We start from the raw sequence: 19,899 nt of genomic DNA, 5'->3' as shown, positions 1-19,899 counted from the left end.
GCATACCGCTAAATTGAACAATTTATAGTTTACACATTTTTCTTAACACTACTCTTTATATTTATTTTAATTTTTTACCCAACATAGGACCACTTAGTCAGGTTTATGGAGGTTTTCCTTCTTTTTGTCAGCACAATACTGTTTCATCCTTTCTGAACGTAATTTTCTTTCTGCTTCTGGAATCACTCTTCCTATTCTCTGTTTGTTGATTTTTGTCTGTAGTCTAGCGTGTTTTATCGTTTAATATTTTGAGTGTATTGGTTTTGTATTTTAAATCCTCTACTGTAATATGCAACTCTCTCATGTCTTTAAGTTCTGTGATCTATCTAATATTATTCTTACTGTTACTCTTCCATAATTTTTCTACTGATTCTGTTTTTTGGTAACCGTATTAGATGGCCTAAGAATGATATTCGTTTCTTTTCATTGTGCTAGTCACAGGTTCTATTTCTTTATAAACTGTCTCATTGGAAGCTAGTCTCCATACTCCGTTTACTGATAATTTTTATTTAACAGGTCCTCACTATTCTCCTTTCTAACTTGAGTACTCTATTGCAGCTGTGTTTGTTGTATGGAATAATGTTTCACATGCATATGTAATTTGTGGCTGGGTGACTGTTTTGTAGTGTTTCAATCTGATTGCTATTGAGAGACACTTTATATTATATGTATTCTTGGTAACATGCTGTGTTGTAACCAGTTTATCTATTCTATTTTGCCATGCTGGTTTCTCGTTCAGGTTATATGTGATTATTTCATCTAAATATTTAAATTTTTTTACAATTTTTATTTCTTGGTCTCCCAGCTTAATTTTGCTTACAAGCAGAAGTTGAGTTAGCATAATTTCTGTTTTTTTCAAATGAAATTTTCAAACCAATTTTTTGAGCTATTTCCTGTTAAGATTTTATTTGTAGTTTTGTTTCCTAAATATCATTGGCCAGAAGAGCTAGATCATCAGCAAATCCTAGACAGTTCACATGACACTTGCTATGAGCTAAGTTGTGTACAGTACGTCTCTTGGTGGTCAGGGGTTACACTGTTTAATCACCCGCTGCCTGTTCCAGTGTACAACAGACACCCGGGATCTTTGCAAGAGTGCGGCAGAACTGCTTGCGCGGTTGCTATTCATGTATTCAGACTGGTGTTCGTCACTGAACAATTACTATGAGCTACAAAGTTGTCATGAGGTGTACGCTGTATATGTCCATAACACAATAAATATGCATTTCTGACTATTGGTTCCCTATCTCAATGTAATTGGTTGTGGACCCACGATCACCTGTTTCAGTTTGACCCAGAAGGTTTGGAACCATCTGTATAAGGCTTTAACTATATGGTTGGTCTTTCTGTTTCTATTTCTGTCCCTGCTGTCCATTCTGAGTGTTCTTTTTTTGAAAACTCAATCCTATGCTTATGTGAAAGTAGGGTTGCATTTAATTTGCAGAATAATTATTTGCTATTAATAGTATATTATGTCTTCCTTGGTTCATGGGCTGTATTGGACCCTTAGTTCATCACTGCACTCTGCTAAATTATTCTATTTCTTTTTTCTACAAAGAACCATCGCACCTCATACTTGCCAGTGACAATAGTGTTCATTACATGTAACTAATCTCATGATTAGACCCGTATTGAAATTTGCTATAAATGCTTACAATATAGTGATTATTTTAATCCACCTATTCAATACAAATTGGTTTTGTGCTGCTAGTTCATAATACTACACGAATTCGTGTTGTAGTAACACAAAACCAATTTGTATTGAATAGGTGGATTAAAATAATCACTATATTGTAAGCATTAATAGTGTTGATCTCGTAATTTGCTTTGTATGTGAGATTGGATTAATCAAGCATCCTGTTACTCAGGGGAACATACATTCCCTTTATATTTTGGCATAAGATAATAAGTTTTACTTTATTTTCAAATTTGTTCAAGAATAATGCTTTAAGTTTTTTTTGTTTCCATTTAGACTGTTGGGAGGATGGTTGCCAAGTTGTTGTTCTTAAAACAAAAATCATCACCACTGACACCACCACCACCACCTTTTCTGTTCACTCCTCTCAAATTCTGGATAAGGACATGTGTCTCTGCCGTGAGAAAAAGACACTGTTCCTTTCTTAGACTGTTGTGACTATATATGTTGAGTGAAAATGTTTACTTTATTCCTCAGGATAAGGGTCCTCATATATACCAGACATGCCCTTCAGCCAACTACTTCGACTGCAAAGCAATGGCAATTGGATCTCGATCTCAGAGCGCTCGTACATACCTGGAGAAGCATCTAGAAGAGTTCCCAGTCTGTGATGAAGATGAATTGATCAAACACGGCTTGCGTGCTCTGAGAGATACTCTACCTAATGATGTGGAACTCAATATTAAGGTAAGTTCTCAGGCCATCAAAAATGTATTTACTTCTTGGCTGTTGGTATCCCTGGGAATCAAACCACAGATGTCAGATTGATAAACTTTCCTTATCTGTCCTATTGGTGTTAGAAATTATATATACCTAGGTTTTCTTATTGTAGCAAAGGGTTCCTATTTTTACTTCATTAGTTGTGATTATTCTGATTTTTGTGATTGCTAGATTCTTGTCTGTTTCATTATTATATTCTGTGTTTTAAGTAGGATATGGGATATTTATTGAGAGATGTTAATTACACAACTTTCACTCTAGCTATGGAAAAGGGATTTCATTGACATCAACATTTCACCAAGTAATTCAAAATTTATTTCTTGTTAGGATGACCTACCTCATGGCTTGAATGTCCTGCCCCATTGTCCCAGCCAGTTTACAAAAAATCCAGGCAAAAATAAAAGGAAGAAATAAATATTACAGAGCACAGAAATAAGTTTTTAAATTACCACAATGCCATTTACTCAAATGTCTTGAGATTAGTGGTGAGTTGGCAACACTGATTAAAACTGTCTTAACAGTCAGCAGGAGCATTGCAGTTTTTCTTTCATTTGAAATTCTGTTCCAGTTTGTTATCTTTGTGTACTAATTACAGGACATGCCAACTACGGTGAATACTTAATATTGTGATCAAAAGTTTGAATATTGTTATAATTTAAAACATACCTGAAAGAGACTGAAAGTTTACAGAAAGACTTAAAAAAAATGCGTGTGTAACCAAGTCGAACAAAAGCATTATGTTCAGTCTTCCCTCTAACACATGAAGGTGACTCGCATATTACAGACCATTTGAGAAGTGCTTAACATACAGGTAGTTTGTCAGTGGCTGCAAGTTGTTCAACATTATCTTTTCATTTTAAAAAGAGTGTATCCAAAGAGAACAATGTAGCACTTCTGCACTTTGTTCTGTTTTGCAGTTTTAGGATATCAGGTTCTAAACTGATTTTGAAGTTATATGAAGCTAAATTTACACTAGCCAGAACAAAGTGTGAGGCAATAGTAATAAAAATCAATCAATTAGTCATCAGTGCTCTGCATGTAGTGCTGTTGCCTAGGTGGCAAATCCCCTATTAATTGTTTACCTCACCCTTTTTAAACCTTTTCTTTAAGAACTTGGAAATTTATGGAACATTTCCCTTGATAAATTATTCCAATCCCATACTCCTCACCCTGTTAATATATTTGCCCCAATTTGTCCTCTTGAATTCCAAATTAATCTTCACATTATGATCTTTCCTACTTTCAAAAGCTCCGCTGAAGCCTATTTGTCTACGAATGTCATTCCACACCATCTCCCCACCGACTTCTCAGAACGTACCACTTACATTACAAGTAATGAAAATCATTGTGAATCCGTATTGAAAGTAATCTTATGATAAATGTAAGAAATGTATTTCTCTTCCACGTATATGTTAAAGTTAGAGTTAAATCCTCATTAAAATAAGAATTGGTACATGTTTTGCCCTTTCCTATCATTGTTTTTTAATGTATTCAATTTTGCAATAGATTTTAGATCAGTTTTAACCAGGTACCTGATATGGTTTGAGGTAATGATACAGCTGATGATGCCCCATAGGAAAGGGCAAACCATGTACCAATTCTTATTTTATGAGGATTTCACTGAGCTTGATAGCTGCAGTCGCTTAAGTCCCATCATTGCCATAAGACCTATCTGTGTCTGTGCGACGTAAAGCAACTTGCAAAAAAAAAAAAAAAAAAAAAAAAAAAAAAAAAAAAAAAAAAGAGAGAGAGAGAGATTTAACTCTTATCATATTGAGTTGTGTTGAATAGGTGGAAGAGAAATTTTATCATAAAAGGTACCACTTATTGGAGCTTGTTGTGTCCTTACTCCCAAGTCTTCCAAGCCCAAAGTTTGCAACATTTTTGTAACACTACTCCTTTGTCGGAAATCACCCAGAACAAATTGTGCTGCTTTCGTTTGGATCTTTTCCCGTTCTCATACCAAGTAATTCTGGTGTGGGTCCCTAACATTGGAACCATACTGTAACTGAGGTCTTACCAGAGACTTATGTGCCCTCTCCTTTACATCCTTACTACACCCCCCCCCCAAAAAAAAACAACCTAACCACGTGATGAGATCTATCTATAACCTCGTTGATATGATTACCCCAGTGAAGATCATTTGGTATATTAACACCTAGGCACTTACAGTACTATCACCCCATCAACTGAGAATTAAAACTGGGAGGACTTTTCCTCTTGGAGAAACAACCTGACCATAATTGATGATTCACAAGAATTTTGAAAAATGTACTTTTGTGACAGTCATAATAGGTTCACCATACAGCAGGAAATAAAAATTCTTCCTGTTACAGGATGGTACTATTTGCCGAGAAGATGGTGTCAAGGATAAAACTTTTTGATGTTAGAACAGTTTCTGGAAAAACATCAGAAATTCTAAAATTCTCTTAATACTGTCATCAGGAAACATGAATTGTCTGCTAAAATTATTGGATTTTGTGGTGGCAGTTGTAATACCACTTTGGAAGCAAGATATGCAAAGGTGATTTTTTTTACTTCTGAAGAAACTTGGGGAAGAAGCATTGTTGGCATAGCTCTGGCACTCACATTGTCCATAACTGTCTCCAAACCAATAGTCTGTGGGCAATAGATTTTGAAAATAGGTTATGATTTTGATTTCCATATTGACGTATAACTAATGTAATAAGAGTTAGAGGGATGTTCCACCATTCAACACAATGTAAAATATTTGAAATTTATTAAGCAAAGACCGGTTTTGACTCCCTTGGAGTAATCATAAGTTCTTGTAGAATTAAATCAAAGGGAATCTGATAACATTCATCATGAGGATTGCCTACATCTCAATAGGTTCACCTATAATATGACAAAATTATATACACAATGGCAATTGCCTAAATACAAATCAATAGGTTGACATAAAACATAATGACAAATTATGTACACAATGACATGAAACACTTGGCACTTTTAGAAAGTTTCTCTTCACAATTGTTTTTTCTATGTCATATGCTTCAATAACTTCATCAATCTAACTCATGTAACTTTTAGAAGCACAGTGCCGATCTACTCTTCAAGAACTTACTCCATACTTCAAGTACATATTTTATCTACGACTTTTACATAATTTTTGGATCTATCAACACGTAGTGCTACTTTCTAAAATTACACAGTGCCTCATAAACTTCAGCTGAAATCTTCAAGAACTTACTCTGTACTTTTAAATATGTATTTGACATATTTGATCTACGACTTCATTATATTTAGATCTATTGATACGCAGTGCTAATCTCTAAAATTATACAGTGCCTCATAAACTGCAACTGAAATCTTCAGGTAATTACTCCGAACTACATTTAAGTGTGTATTTGATTCTTCTTCACACACAGTGCTTTCTAACATACACTGTATGTCTCAATAACGTATTTGATCTAAGACTTCTTCATAGACACGCATTACTGATACTTAAAATTATACAGTGCCTCATAAACTACAACTAAAAATACGTATTTGACTTTAGACTTCTACATAACTTTGAAATCTCAACGCACAGTGCTCCCTTATGTGTTATAGTGCTCCATAAACTGCATCTGACAGCATCATCTAAACTTTATTTTTACCGTTGCAGCTTATTTGTGTTTTTTGGCTATATTTCAACATACGGCGCTCCTTAAAGATGTTAGTGCTTCACTAGCAGAAACCAAACAGAATTATTTAAACTTCACATTTTATTTTTCCATGCATTGTTTTACACTTAGTTGTAATTGGCTGATGATGACCATGAATACTGGTCGAAACCAGTACCAGTTTTAATTAAATAGGAATGTAATCTTATATTTCTTATTTTAATAGTATTGAAAGGTGGAACCATTATATACCTTCTTTTGACTTAATATTGAACTCACTTCAATACGGAACAATATGAAATTCTTATCTCTTAAAGACCAACAAGCCTGTTCCGTGTTCTACAAACACACGGCAGTATTTTAACCCAGATCCAAGAACTTTCTTAACACATTGCGGACGGGAGATGAGTTAACTTGTCTTAACGAGACTCGTATGTTCGGTGACACCTGTCGAAACTTTTTAAACTAGCTGGCGGGCAAGGATACTAGAATCTCGGTGTTGAAGCTTTTGTGTTATTCCATAATAGCTTTGCGTTATGTTCTTCTTCTGTTTTATGATTAATTTGCTAAGTTTTCTGACCTCATGTTTACATCGTTCAAGGAGCCATGTGGTGGGTAAAATGGTGCTTCCCAGACTGAATACGAGCTTAGATGCAGACAAGATTTTAAATGAATTATATCCGGATAAGTAACCGGATTACCCCAGTGATGTTGATGACCGCTAGTTTGATGCTGAAAGCTATTCTAACAAAAGTGTTTTGGTTGATAATAATGATCTACGCCCTCCAAAACAACGTGACTTAGAGGTGGTCGAGAACGAGGCTGAAAGTGATATTGTGAGTGTAAGTGGAAGTATATGTCTATTTATTCTGATGAATGGGTAGAAAATAATAGTTCACCGACTTTAGAGGATTTCCCATGAGTTCCTGGCAAAACGGTAAGATTCGATGAACCTCAAAATATTGTGTAGTAGGGCTTCCTTTTTGTGATGATTTCTTTGAACTTGTTACCGAGCATACAAAATTGTACCATGAGCAAACTTCTTCATCACACAAAATATCCCCTAAGAGCTTGAAGTGGCCTGTTGTAACGATTCGACACAATGATTTTTTGCTTTGTTTATATTGATGGGACAGGAAAGACTACTGGTCAACTGATCCCCTCATTTAAACCACCATATACAGTGAGTAGAAATAGATTTCAGCAGATACCACACCAGGAAACGTTATTAGGACTCTTACCAAAGGTCTCGTGTAAATTTCACCATAATCAGTACAAGGTTAGTGAAGCTCGACTCTCTTGTTTATGTGCATGCGCTGTAGCAATACGTTACACAGAAAATGGCCGGGCACAGGGGTTGAGCAGTGTGATGATCACCCGGTCCGCAATGTGTTCAAGTGCCAGGCATTTCATGTGATTATGTATATAATTTGTCATTAGGGTTTATTTCAACTGGTTCGCATATTTTTGAGTTGACTGAAACAAGACCGATAATTCTGTTCCGAGTTCTACAAATACACAACAGTCTTTTTAACCCAGATCCAAGAGCTTCCCTAAAGTGTCAAGAGTTTCATGTCATTGTGTACATAATTTGTTATTATGTTTTATGCCAACCTATTGATATGTATTTAGGCAATTGCCATTGTGGCCGGGCGAGTTGGCCGTGCGGTTAAGAGCGTGCTGCTGTGAGCTCACATCCGGGAGATAGTGGGTTCGAGTCCCACTGTCGGCAGCCCTGAAGATGGTTTTCCGTGGTTTCCCATTTTCACACCAGGCAAATGCTGGGGCTGTACCTTAATTAAGGCCACGGCCGCTTCCTTCCCATTCCTAGGCCTATCCTGTCCCATCGTCGCCATAAGACCTATCTGTTGTGGTGTATTTTGTCAGTGTGGGGTGCTAATAAATATTATGTTCATACCAATGGCAAAAAGGACGAAAATCTTAGCATAGATAATAATAGGATGGTCGACCCACAACATCGAAGATCGTCAAAAGGTAATCATTAGGACACCATAACGCTAAAGGCAAACAAATGTTATTCACTGGTGGTGACTTGTCGGACCACGGAAAGGCATGCGCTTAATGCCTCGTTGGGTCAAACCTAGTATATCAGCCTTATTATTCATCAGTCAGCAGAGCCAGTGGACGCCACGGCGGGTTAACCGAGAGGGGTGTCCGTGGTAAGTACAATGTTTCAAAAAAAAAGGGGAGAAGGAAAAGGTAAAGAGTGAGAGAGAACGTACAACAAACCAAATGTAAGAAAGGAGAATGGATTTAAAATAAGTTGTATTTAAACTTCAAATGACTAGAATAGGCAATGTATAACAAGCAAAGAAGGGGAATTACAAACTTTTAACAAGGGCTCAGCCCATTTGACAACCTAAATACAATCAAGAATAATAATAATTAAGAATTATTGGGAATAACGGTTATGATTTTCAAGAAAAGCCCAAGACCAGAGTTCCGACAGAAAAAACCAGAATCAGCACCTATATAAGTTCACAACCTTTTTTAAAAAACACTTTGGTTAAGAAATAAAGCCACTAAATATTTGAAAAATAATGATTTAAGGCCACCCTTACAATCTTCATTTAAAACCCAAAGGAGGGCAAGAGAGTTATAGCACGTCGGGAGACAAAAATTTTTACAACTCAATACCGGAAAAGAAGAAAGGGAAAGAAAAGGGAAGCAGAGTGAGAAGGGAAGAAGAGAGAGAAAAAAGGGGGGGGGGGATCCTTCCAGGCTGCTTAAACGCTATCACGTTGGCAATGTAAGCGACCACTCGGGTCTGTAAAAAAGTTCCGGATGTGGCAACACTTGTCCAAGCACAGTTTATTTTGGCGTATGAGATAGATAAAGGTATCAGTCTGAAGGACTTAGTTAGAATGGAGACCATGAAGCCACTAAATAATTTAACATTCAAAGTTCAAATCTTGATATAGACCACGAAAGATATAAAAGGTTGTAACATTTTGCTCACCCAGTCTGTTGGTAAACAATGCAGCTATTCACAAATAAAAGTAGGTAAAACGTCGCAACGGGCCAGCCGTTAGCGAACAGTTCCGCTCTCTCCACTCGTGTTGTTTTCCAACTCAATGTCTGACCCCAGAAACTAAGGAATAGCTTGCTTATGTAGGTGGTGAACAGATTCGAGAAGTTACTCGATGAAAAATACGTAGGTGTGACGTCACAACGAGGAAGCAGCAACAGTGCCGGAGAACAGGCCAGTTAGTGAACAGCTGGGCGAGCAAGCAGATGAATGCGACAGAAGGCAGAAGGTAAGATGTAGTAGAGTGGTCGTAACACTGTGTCGGTGCGATGTGAAGAAAATAGCAAAAAAAAAAAAAGCCATTGTGTATATAATTTTGTCATGTTTTATGTCAACCTATTCAGATGTATGTAGGGACTCCAAGGGAGTTGAAACCGGTCTTTGCTTAATAAATGTCAAATATTTTACATTGTGTTGAATCCCTCTAACTCTATTATATTAGTGAAAGTGTATACATATTTCTACATCTGTTTTGTTTGTAAGTCTCAGTTCAAAGACTTCTGTATCTCAGTGGAAGTGAAATACAAGAAGTTACTGAAGCATGGAAATGCAAGATTTTTTTATCCCTTCTTCCGGCTATAAAAATTTTTTTGATGGTCTAAAATCATATTTCTGTTCACAAGAGCATTGTCCATTGATTATCAGAAATGTCTTTAACAGAGATTGTGGAGAAATGTTCTGGTGGCATGCACATGGAGAGTTACACCTCTTTAATGAAACTGTCTTGGCTTTGGAAAGAAGAAGATTAGCTACAACTGGTATCGTCTTTGAACTTGGGAAGTTGAAAACAAACCTTCAGGAAAAGCCTAGATAATACATTTTTGCCACTATGAACCAAAAGAATTTTAAAACTGCTTTGAAGAAGAGGGAAAAATTAATGCTACAATTATTATAAAGTTACCATCTCTTATAATGTCTTTCTAACATTGAACTGTGTGTTAAATTTTAACAAATGTTAACTATCAATTGATATTAATTTAACACTTCGGTTAGAAGTCCACTGTTTCATGAACACATTTCCAGCATTTGTTAGGAAACTGTAGCAGCAATCGGTGAGCGTCTACACATAATAATAATAATAATAATAATAATAATAATAATACTAAAATGAATTAAGAAAACATGAATGTAGCGGTGGCTTCACATCGAGGCTGGAAAATGAGACTTATAAACATAACTTTCAAAGCCAAGATCACGTTGTGGCAACTTTCAACTTACAGGTCTAATAAACGACCACTACGGAGGGTTGTGGAACGTGGTGGGAATTCTAACAAGGCCATGGGAACGTATATCGTTGTGGGGAAAGGGAACCATGCAGCGATCACCCTTGAGCTTAGATATATTAAATAATTATAATGTTATTTGCTTTAAGTCGCACTAACTACGCCGAGGTGTCGGAATTTAGTCCCATGGGAGTTCTTTTATGTGCCAGTAAATCTACCGACATGACGTATTTGACCCCCTTCAAATACCACCGGACTGAGCCAGGATCGAACCTGCCACGTTGGGGTCAGAAGGCCAGCGCCTGAGCCACTCAGTCCGGCTTTAGATATATTAAAATAAACAAATGAAAAGGTACAATTTCAAATAAAACAAGAGAAATAAATGATAGAGTACCTGACAATTAAAGGACTAAACAAAAGACATTTCAATGAACTTACAAACCAAAACCCATAATAATATAATCAAGCACTTCGGACAATAGGAAATTATCTCTAACATCGAATTGACACTGAATGACGGGAGGCGACCTCAGATGAAGTCAAAATTTTAATATCCAGAGAGAAAATTACATTTACATTAAATTACAAAATGCTAAACCAGAAAAGAGCGTTGCCTCCGAAAACAAAGATGCTGTGACAGTCTGTCAAAAATTAAAATTGATGAACGTGGAGAATGTAGAGGAAACTCAGACACGCAGAATTTAAATCATGGAAAGATACATTAAACGAGAAACAGCCGAAACACAAGAATGAATTAAATAAAATCAAACATAATAGAAATAGCATTTACCAAGAGAGACCGGGTAACCACAAATGGGGGCTCGCTAGGTCTGTCAGATGGAAAAGACGCGGACTTCACGCATCGTACACACGAAGCTGGCAGAAGGCCGGAAATGGACAGATCACGAAGTAACCAATAAAAACACTGAACTTCTCTCTAGATTTCTGTTTTTCCCAATTGGAAAGGTCGTTATTCTGACCAATCCAAATACATGACCTTATATGGCCAATTCCTAAACTGCTGATGCAATTAGAATTACATCACCCATTTCCTCCACGTGGCAGTACATACTGTTCCAGAAGTTATGTACTGCATGCATTTCACCAAAACACAATATTAATTTTCTCCTAGTTACATTTTAAAAAAATGTCCAGAATGTCTTTTCTTGATGCTTCTGGGAATTAATTTTAAATGATACGCAACCTTTTCAAGATTCAATAAAACACAACTACATAAAATTTAAATACAAAGATTGCTTCAAAAATAATTCTTGTATTGTTCATTTAAAGTTCCAAATAATAGGAATTTCTTGATCTCTCAAGAAAAATAAAATGGTAAACCAACATATTAAACAATTCCATTTTCTTAAAATAAAAGGTGAAGAATAGTTTACATGTCTGAACTTCGATAATGTAATTTTATGAAACACAATGATAATTTCCAGTTTGCTGTCTCACCACAGGTGACAGAAATGTTTGTTAAAGACAAACACTTTTTTGTGTGATTTCTGAAGGCGTTTGGCAGTGAGCAGTGAGCTATATATTGGAATTGTATTTTGTCACACATGGTTGACATTATTATAGGCTATGGTTAGCAGAGACCGCTAAGACATAAACTTGCAGTGAGAGGTAAGAATGAATTAATAAGAGACAAATGTTGTTATGGATTTAATTTATAAGTATGTGAGTGTTTTTGAAAAATAAATGAATGGATGTTCATATCACAACATTTAATATGTTCTTATATAAGTGTACTCTAAAGCTCCTTTAACACATGGAAAATGTGATAATTGATATATGTCTTGAATGATTTTCGAGTATTTTTTTACTGCAGGTAAAAGAATGTAATGCCTTGGCAATGCTGACATGACGGCAGAAACTCTTTGCATTATTCTACACTTTCTTGCTTTGCACATATGAACATAGTTGCATACAATTACATGAAAAGAGTCTGAAGCATAATATCTAAGAACTGTAAGCAGTTGCTGCACTGGGGATGCTGATAAATTTCAATTTCTAGTATGTTGTTCATTACGGCTTTGGTACATTATATATCTCGGTAGAAAACTTTCTTCTGACAACTCAAGTCATTTTTTTTTCTTCGCATGGGTTGTCCTTTGACTTCTTCTGTTTATGGATAGTCTTCATACAGCAGTAAGGCTTCGAACATACGTCCTTTAGATGATACCATTTTGAAATTTTAACATCTGTTAAGAGGTTCAACAGAGGGTTGGTGTTATGTTAATTTAACACAAGTATTAACAATAAATTTGTTAGTTAACAGTTCTTGAGGATGCAGTCATTTTGTTAAATTGTGTGTTAAGTTTACTTAAGAGCCGTGTTTGCAGTTAACATTTGTTGAAGAAACTGGGTCTGTATCCTTGAATGGAGCTCCATGATGAAGAGAAGCACTTCCTAAAAGACTTCAAGAATATACACTTTTCCTCTGACTTCAAAGTGTTCACCAAAGCAAATGTACAGTTTTCTGTCATCAGATCACAATCATATTTTTTATTTGCTGGAGTATGATAGTCTATATCAAGGGGAGAGGAGTTTTTAATAATTTGTGATTTCACAAACCGTGCCATCACATTCTTCAACATTTCCTCCAAAATTGACCTCAATAAGTGGATGTGCAACATATCTGACTGAAGAGCTACGTTTGGGTTCTCGAAGATAGCCATAAAACTAGATGAAAAAGGCAAAAAGATTTATGTAAATTTGATGAAAGAAACATGAACAATCGTACTACATGTGATAAAGCCTGGCTCGTAGTAAACAGTGGTTTCAATTATTTTCATTGAAACTGATGACTGGGCTTTCGTTTTAACTAAGGAGTATGATGAAATCTTATTACAATGCTTCGCCTTTTCAGATGAACAAAACACATCTGTACTTAGACTGTGCTTAGGAATTTTGTAAGTCTTCAGAGTTCCTACCAGAGAATGTTTACTCACAATTTTGCTCCTGATAAAAGTAACCAAAGGGTCATACTGCTGCAAAATCCTGTCTAAACACTTTCTCATTGATAAACATTGAGTAGGCACATGTTTCAGAATTTTCCTGATCTCTATATTGGTGTAAAAATTGAAATTCTCTGAACTTTTCTTCCTATTTGGACTCCTTTCCAGATAATAAAATATATCGGTTATACTTTTGTGTATATTTACAGGCAAACGTGAGACACCCTTCTCTGCAGCAAGATTAATTAGGTGACATGTGCGGCCTACAATGATTATGATACTAATTTCCCGCTTCAAACATACTGTCACACCATTCTGTAATCTTACCATTACTGGAGCATTATCAGCACCAGGAGCTAGGTCATTTCTTCATGGAATGCAGAATTTCTATAAACTTGAGAGCAAAAGATTGGCAATGTTAGCTCCAGTAGCACCCCCTTCTAAATTAGGTACTGAGAGTAGATAACTCCGAATTTCATTGAGTTCAGGCCCGGAAATCTTTACAGTAGGATATAATTTGAAGTCGCTTTTATTTCTGCCATCAGTAGCATGAGAAAATGCATTTGCCTGCAAATGTGATTCAATTTTCTCCTGCTCTTCCATGCACATTTCTGCAGTGATAGCTGCTGTTCTTCTTTCACCAGTATGAATATTTGCCCTCATGTCAGTACTATCCTGTGTCTACTCTAAACTCTCCAGTTCCAGGAGAATATTTCTGCATCCATTCTTAGCCATGATTCAACTGCTACTACATCATCTGATAAATATATAACTATTAAATTACTTAATTCTATTCCTTTCCTTGCAGTACTTCTACAGTTTAACACTAAGAACTTTATTTTTATAACTGTCAGGTTCTTCGGTCTATTATTAAAAACCAATTTATGAATAAACAAATGTATAAACTACCTGCAAAAGAAAACATATATGATAACAGAATTATGCCTGAAAAAGAAACAATTGAAAATAGAACGACATGTTTCGTTCTTGAAAGAACATCGTCAGATTGTAAAAGATTCTGTCATACCATGCTGAGAAATATTTAGAAATGTATAAACATTTATGTTTAAATTGTTATCCTTAAAAAAACTTGACAGTTGGAACTTATCTTAACGGAGTCATCATTTTTTAAGCATAATTTAAACATAAATGTTTCTGTTGTCATACATTATCTTTTTAAGGTAGTTCGTAAATTTGTTTGTTCTCAAATTGGTTTTGACGAACTGAAGAACCTAACAGATATAAATTGAGTTAAAACTGAAAAGAAATGCCTTCAAATATCAAAAATTAAGAATTTTATCACCCTTACTGGACTTCATTGAACGGCCATTGTCTCATGTATGTATGTTGAGTACTCAGTCTGAAGGCTAGTTGGATCTTCAACAGTTCTGCCAGTAGCTGTCATCGATGGCCTACGTGGCACTGAAGAGATCAACAAGAGAAATGGGGAGTGATGTAGCGCTTCGTGTTGCTTTCCTTGCCAACCCAGAGTGACATACCTTTCATAACAGCCACTGGCTGCATAAAGAATGGCATTACTAGCATCACTCATACCTCAGTCACTTTCATGTTGTCAAAGCGAAGGGTGAGATTAGATAGGTCAATGAAAGTAACAAATTTACCCCAGCCCATTCCAGAAGACGTGGTGCACTGTAAACACTAGGTCTCACTAGCAAAGGCAGCCATTGCCTTATGACTTGTCCTTACTTTCCACTTTATGCTTCATTTATATTTTTCTCTCAACAGTTAAAGAAAAGCAGTTAATGCTATATTGGGTTCTCCAATTCCTATCTCTTAAGCAGCACTTGTGGTTATTCGAACTACAGCAGGACTGCCCAAACTCTTTCATGTTCAGGGCCATAATTAAGTTGAACAATTGGTTGCAGGCCTCATGTACTGTTTAATGAATATGTATGGTGTTTAAACTAGTTCTGCAGAGCTTGGAACTGTGTGTGTAAAAGCACATGCAAAATTACTCAGCAAATGAAAAGTATGGACCTGATGTTTTGATCATAATTTTTCACTTTTTTGAAAGCATTTTGCACTTTTTGTAACACTGCTGCACATGTAAAATTACTGGGAATGAAGGAAACACTGATGAAGAGTGGAGACACACAAGACAGTGAAAAGGACGTGGATAGTGATACATAAGGGTTGAATGACGTGCTAGTGATATCATTCACTGCTGGCTGAAGTGGACGTGCAAAATTAACGAGCCGTCTGTTTTCGCTACCGTCTTCCACAAGGATGTACAAAAATTGCCTGTTATTCCTCAAACACCATCTGGTCTTGCGTTTTTAGGGAATCACGTTTGCATACCCTTACTCACTTTCAGGCCTCATTGAAACTCTTTATTGCAACCACTAGAAACTAGACACAAAAATCCATGGTAGTAAAATAACATCAACCCAGGTAGGCCACAGATAAAACCTTGGCAGGCCAGGTATGGCCTCTAGGCCATACTTCAGGAGGCCCTGCTCAACATTATCATAACGGGGAAATCGAATTGAAGGCATGCCTGGAAAAATGGGTTAACTCTTAAAATTTAAAAAAAAAAATAGAGGTATAGAGTTAAGTGCTGGCATCTGTAGTTTGATAAGAGATGTATCTGTCATGATGTTGGGCTATCCTTCAGCGATTATGTTAAATACAAAAGGTGAAAGTTCTTGTGCTTCTGGATTTGTCTCATCTGTAATATCAAGAACAGGCTAAGCCACGGCTGCAATACATCTGCCTTCCGGAGGTGAGTCATGGAACTGCATAAGCATGGTAACCTACACAGTAAATAATGTTCTAAATGAGAAAGTACATTTGTGAATGGCTCTTTCAATAGTAGATAGTATCAATGTCTGTTAAGTCATCAGCCCAGAGGCTGGTTGGATCCTCAAATAGCACCACCAAAGGCTATGCAGCTATAGGAAAACCACAAAAACCAGTGGCAGCACCAAAACGAGGCATATTAGGCAAGACGAGAAATGAGGTACTTTGCCATTGCGTTCCTCGCTGGGCCAGACAGTGCTATTATAGCACGACTAACCCTATGACTAACTTCTTTCATAACACCCAGATGCACTGGATGTGCTCCGAATGTCATTACACAGCACAACCCATACCCCAGCAGCTTCCATGTTGTCACAGCCATGGATAAGACTGGGACTTAGGTGGAAGCCACACTTTCTCTTGCCTGTGCCAAGAGGTGGATGCTAAAGTACTGTCTCCATCAAGAACCGACATCACATCAGGCAGAAGATAATATTAATATATATCAGTTTTACAAAACAAAATATTTTATAAGGATAGTATGTTTATAATCTAGTAGTGATCTAATTAGTTGTTAATCATGTCAGTATTGCACAGCAGTGGTTATGTTGGCCCTTGATACTGAGAACAAAACAATGAAAGTAACTAAATATCTAAGTTGCAGAGTCAGAGAACATTCCTGATGACACGTTAAAAAAAAAATCATACTGTTACATATCAACCATAAATATCCTGGGCAAAATACAGTTGGGAAATGCAAATAAACTTATAACGTGTTCAAAAGGGGTTAAATGAAAGATTACAATGAGTACTTTTCAGTTAGTAGTGAATATAAATATTATTTTGAATATTGGAGACAGTTTTGAAAAGGATCAAAGAAGTTTAATGTAAATGTCCTCCTTTTATTATTGGGCTTATTAAAGAAAGTCTGTCATAAAATATGTAAATGTATACTTTGTGCTTGAACCGTATGTTCACAGTAATAAATACAGATAATTCCTTATATTTCTTTCAGCCTTCTTCACAAAACTAAATTTTTCTCCATCTTTGAAAATGTGTTGGTTAACTCATTTTTCCAGGCATGACTTCAGTTCTGCATTTTCACTAGTTAGAATTTTATATGTAACTTGCAATACTCCTTGATTCAAATTCATCAATTCTTATGCCTGGTCTTTCTCCAACCATGACAGATTCAACCATTAAGAGTACCATCCACAAGAATGCCTAGGTGTATTGATACCAGGCAAAGAAGAGAAAATTAAACTTTTATTACAATTACTCATCAATCCTAGCAAATATGCTGCACTTTCCTGTTAGTGTATTTTGTCACATAGAATTCAATGACAGTGGTGCTAAATCAAACCATTCACTTGATCCTCTCAAGCTTTTGGAATTCCTACTTGCAAAATGGGCTCCTTTTTGAAATACTGCAGAGTACTGTTTAAAACAAAAATGAAAACTCAACTACATAACAGAATAGCAATGAGGAATTGGTGAACTGTATGGTAAGTGATACAGCTAATGGGAGTAGGTAAGGTAGAAATGGACAAGTCACTCTCCGGAGGCCATACACAGTCAATCAGTCAATCAACCCTATGTTCAGATTGGTCTAGATCCGAGAATTAGCTGATGGCTAACCTCAGGATAGGAGATGGGTGTTAAACATTTCTTACATCAAATGTCAATTGCTGTACTAGTTCTAGGGCGGAGAGAAATTATACTGTTAGTCGAAAATGAAGTTCCTGGTGGGGAAAAAGAATTTAGTGTTATTATTTGAGAATCTCAGAACAGAATTGAAAGATTTCAGGCTCTTGCAATGGTAATATTAATTTTTTCAGTTATTTTTGGATTAAACGTACCTGAATATTTTCAATTTATCCGTCACTGCTGGTATATATTTAGGGCTGTTGCTCATGTGGCAGATTCAGTTTTTGTTGTTACTACATTCTTGTAAATAGTACACATTTTAAATTTAGGTCTTAATTTTAAGAAGAGCCCATCAAGTTGGTTACATTTCTTCCTTCATTAATTTTATTATTAATGCCTCAAACAATTCTTTTTTTACGCACATCAGAATTCCAGCTTACTGACTTAATAAGCTTTGCTGGTCAGACACTGTGCCAGAGTAAGAAGGCTTACATTTATTTGTGTGTGACCGTTTAGATTGTCATGTATAATTTAAGCCAACACGTTATGAAATGCTTTAAAGGTCTCTTATGTATTGTGTTTTTTGTTTAAACTATACAGAATTTATCTGATGGCATTGAATAGAGAGATCTTTTTGTAGCATTTTTGCAGATCTTACTCTTCTGCTTTATTTGTATTATAGTTTAATAGTGATATTATTAGCTTTACGTCCCACTAACTACTTTTATGGTTTTCGGAGACACCGAGGTGCCCAAATTTAGTCCCGCAGGAGTTTTTTACGTGCCAGTAAATATACCAACACGATGCTAACGTATTTGAGGACCTTCAAATACCACTGCACTGAGCCATAATCGAACCTGCCAATTTGGGGTCAGAAGGCCAGCGCCTCAACCGTCTGAGCCACAAAGCCTGGTTGTATTGTAGTTTACTAGCAATCATGTGCCTACAATAATGATTTGGATTTTAAAATTCAATAATTGGGAGGAAGGTTTCTTTTGGATCAGAAGATGAAGCAGAATTAGAAAGTTGAAAACTACAGTATTTATTGCTGATTTGGGAGTTGAATGGTATTTACAGCTCCCAGTTTAGTAAGTTTGTGTTCAGTATTCTTTTTAAAATTGTCAGGTTGAGTGACTCAGACAGTAGAACACTGGTCTTCCGAGGGAAGGTTGACAGGTTAGGTCAAGTGTATTCCCAAATCAGGTCAGCTTATACCTTAACACCATTGGTCTAACATTCAGGATGTCTATAAATCACTTCTTTATGAAGGTTAGATTTACTGGCATGTAAAAGAACTCCTGCGGGATAAAATGTTGACACCTCGACATCCCCCTAGTTTGTGGGACATAATTGATGTAATTATTTATTTTAAAATTGAGTTTGTTGAAATGATTTGCTGGCTCAACTATTGTCTATTTCCATGCTCAATAACCTACACTTGCCTCTAGAAACCATCTCCACTCCCAACAGATAAAATGCAAGACGGCGAGTTATAAAGGAAAAAGGTCGAAAAAGTGTCTTGGGAGCCCGGAATAGACATAATTTATGATATTATTGACAGTCTAGTTATTCTCCAAGAGGAAAGAAAGGTATAATGCAAGAAGTGTGCGTAGTAGGCGCTAGATAGCAGACAAATGTAGCGGTTGCTCCTGGTGGCAGAGATAAACATTCCTCGGAATTAAAATAATATCAATCTAATTTAAGTGAACAACACACTACCGAAATATATATATATCTTTCAAAAGTTCAAACCTTCTACTTCAAGGAGAAATGAGTTTAAAGACTAACTGCTGGATTGCAATACAATACACACATGTACCATGAGCGGTGCTTGTCACTTTACAGCACGCAATGCTCATTACATGACGAGTGGTGTTCTGCACTCCACGCTGACAGGAGCAGGCTTTGTTCTTGCTACTGCCTTATTTGCTTCCTTATTCATCTGTTTGTATCGCTGTCTGTCTGCTCGTGTTGTTGTCGTGCAGCCTATGGCCTTGGTAGCCCTGTATGGTACACGACTCAATAATAATAATAATAAACTCATGTTCATAAAAACCAGGACACCTTGAAAGGCTAGAGATAGGAAGTTCATATTCACAGGACATGTGTGTTGTAACCAAGGTTGAAGTTTACAAAACACAACTTTTATTGCTTCACTTTATGATATTTACACAAATAACTGAAATTTATTTTGAAGCAAAAAGGAATATTGAAT

At 36.2% G+C, this 19,899-nt stretch overlaps 1 protein-coding gene across 1 annotated transcript in view; it reads left to right on the top strand.

Annotated features, from left to right (window-relative positions):
* Prosalpha6 (Proteasome alpha6 subunit) overlaps positions 1-19,899 on the top strand; it is an 86,083-nt gene that overhangs the window by 44,522 nt on the left and 21,662 nt on the right. The window contains exon 4 of the mRNA XM_067143409.2: positions 2,174-2,383. Coding sequence (XP_066999510.2) covers positions 2,174-2,383 — 210 coding nt within the window. The remainder of the gene's footprint in view (positions 1-2,173; positions 2,384-19,899) is intronic.

This window comes from Anabrus simplex, chromosome 3 (assembly GCF_040414725.1).
Source record: "Anabrus simplex isolate iqAnaSimp1 chromosome 3, ASM4041472v1, whole genome shotgun sequence".
Taxonomy (NCBI): domain Eukaryota; kingdom Metazoa; phylum Arthropoda; class Insecta; order Orthoptera; family Tettigoniidae; genus Anabrus; species Anabrus simplex.
The sequence above is the reverse complement of the archived record's forward strand: the minus strand, read 5'-3'. Positions and strand labels throughout refer to the sequence as shown.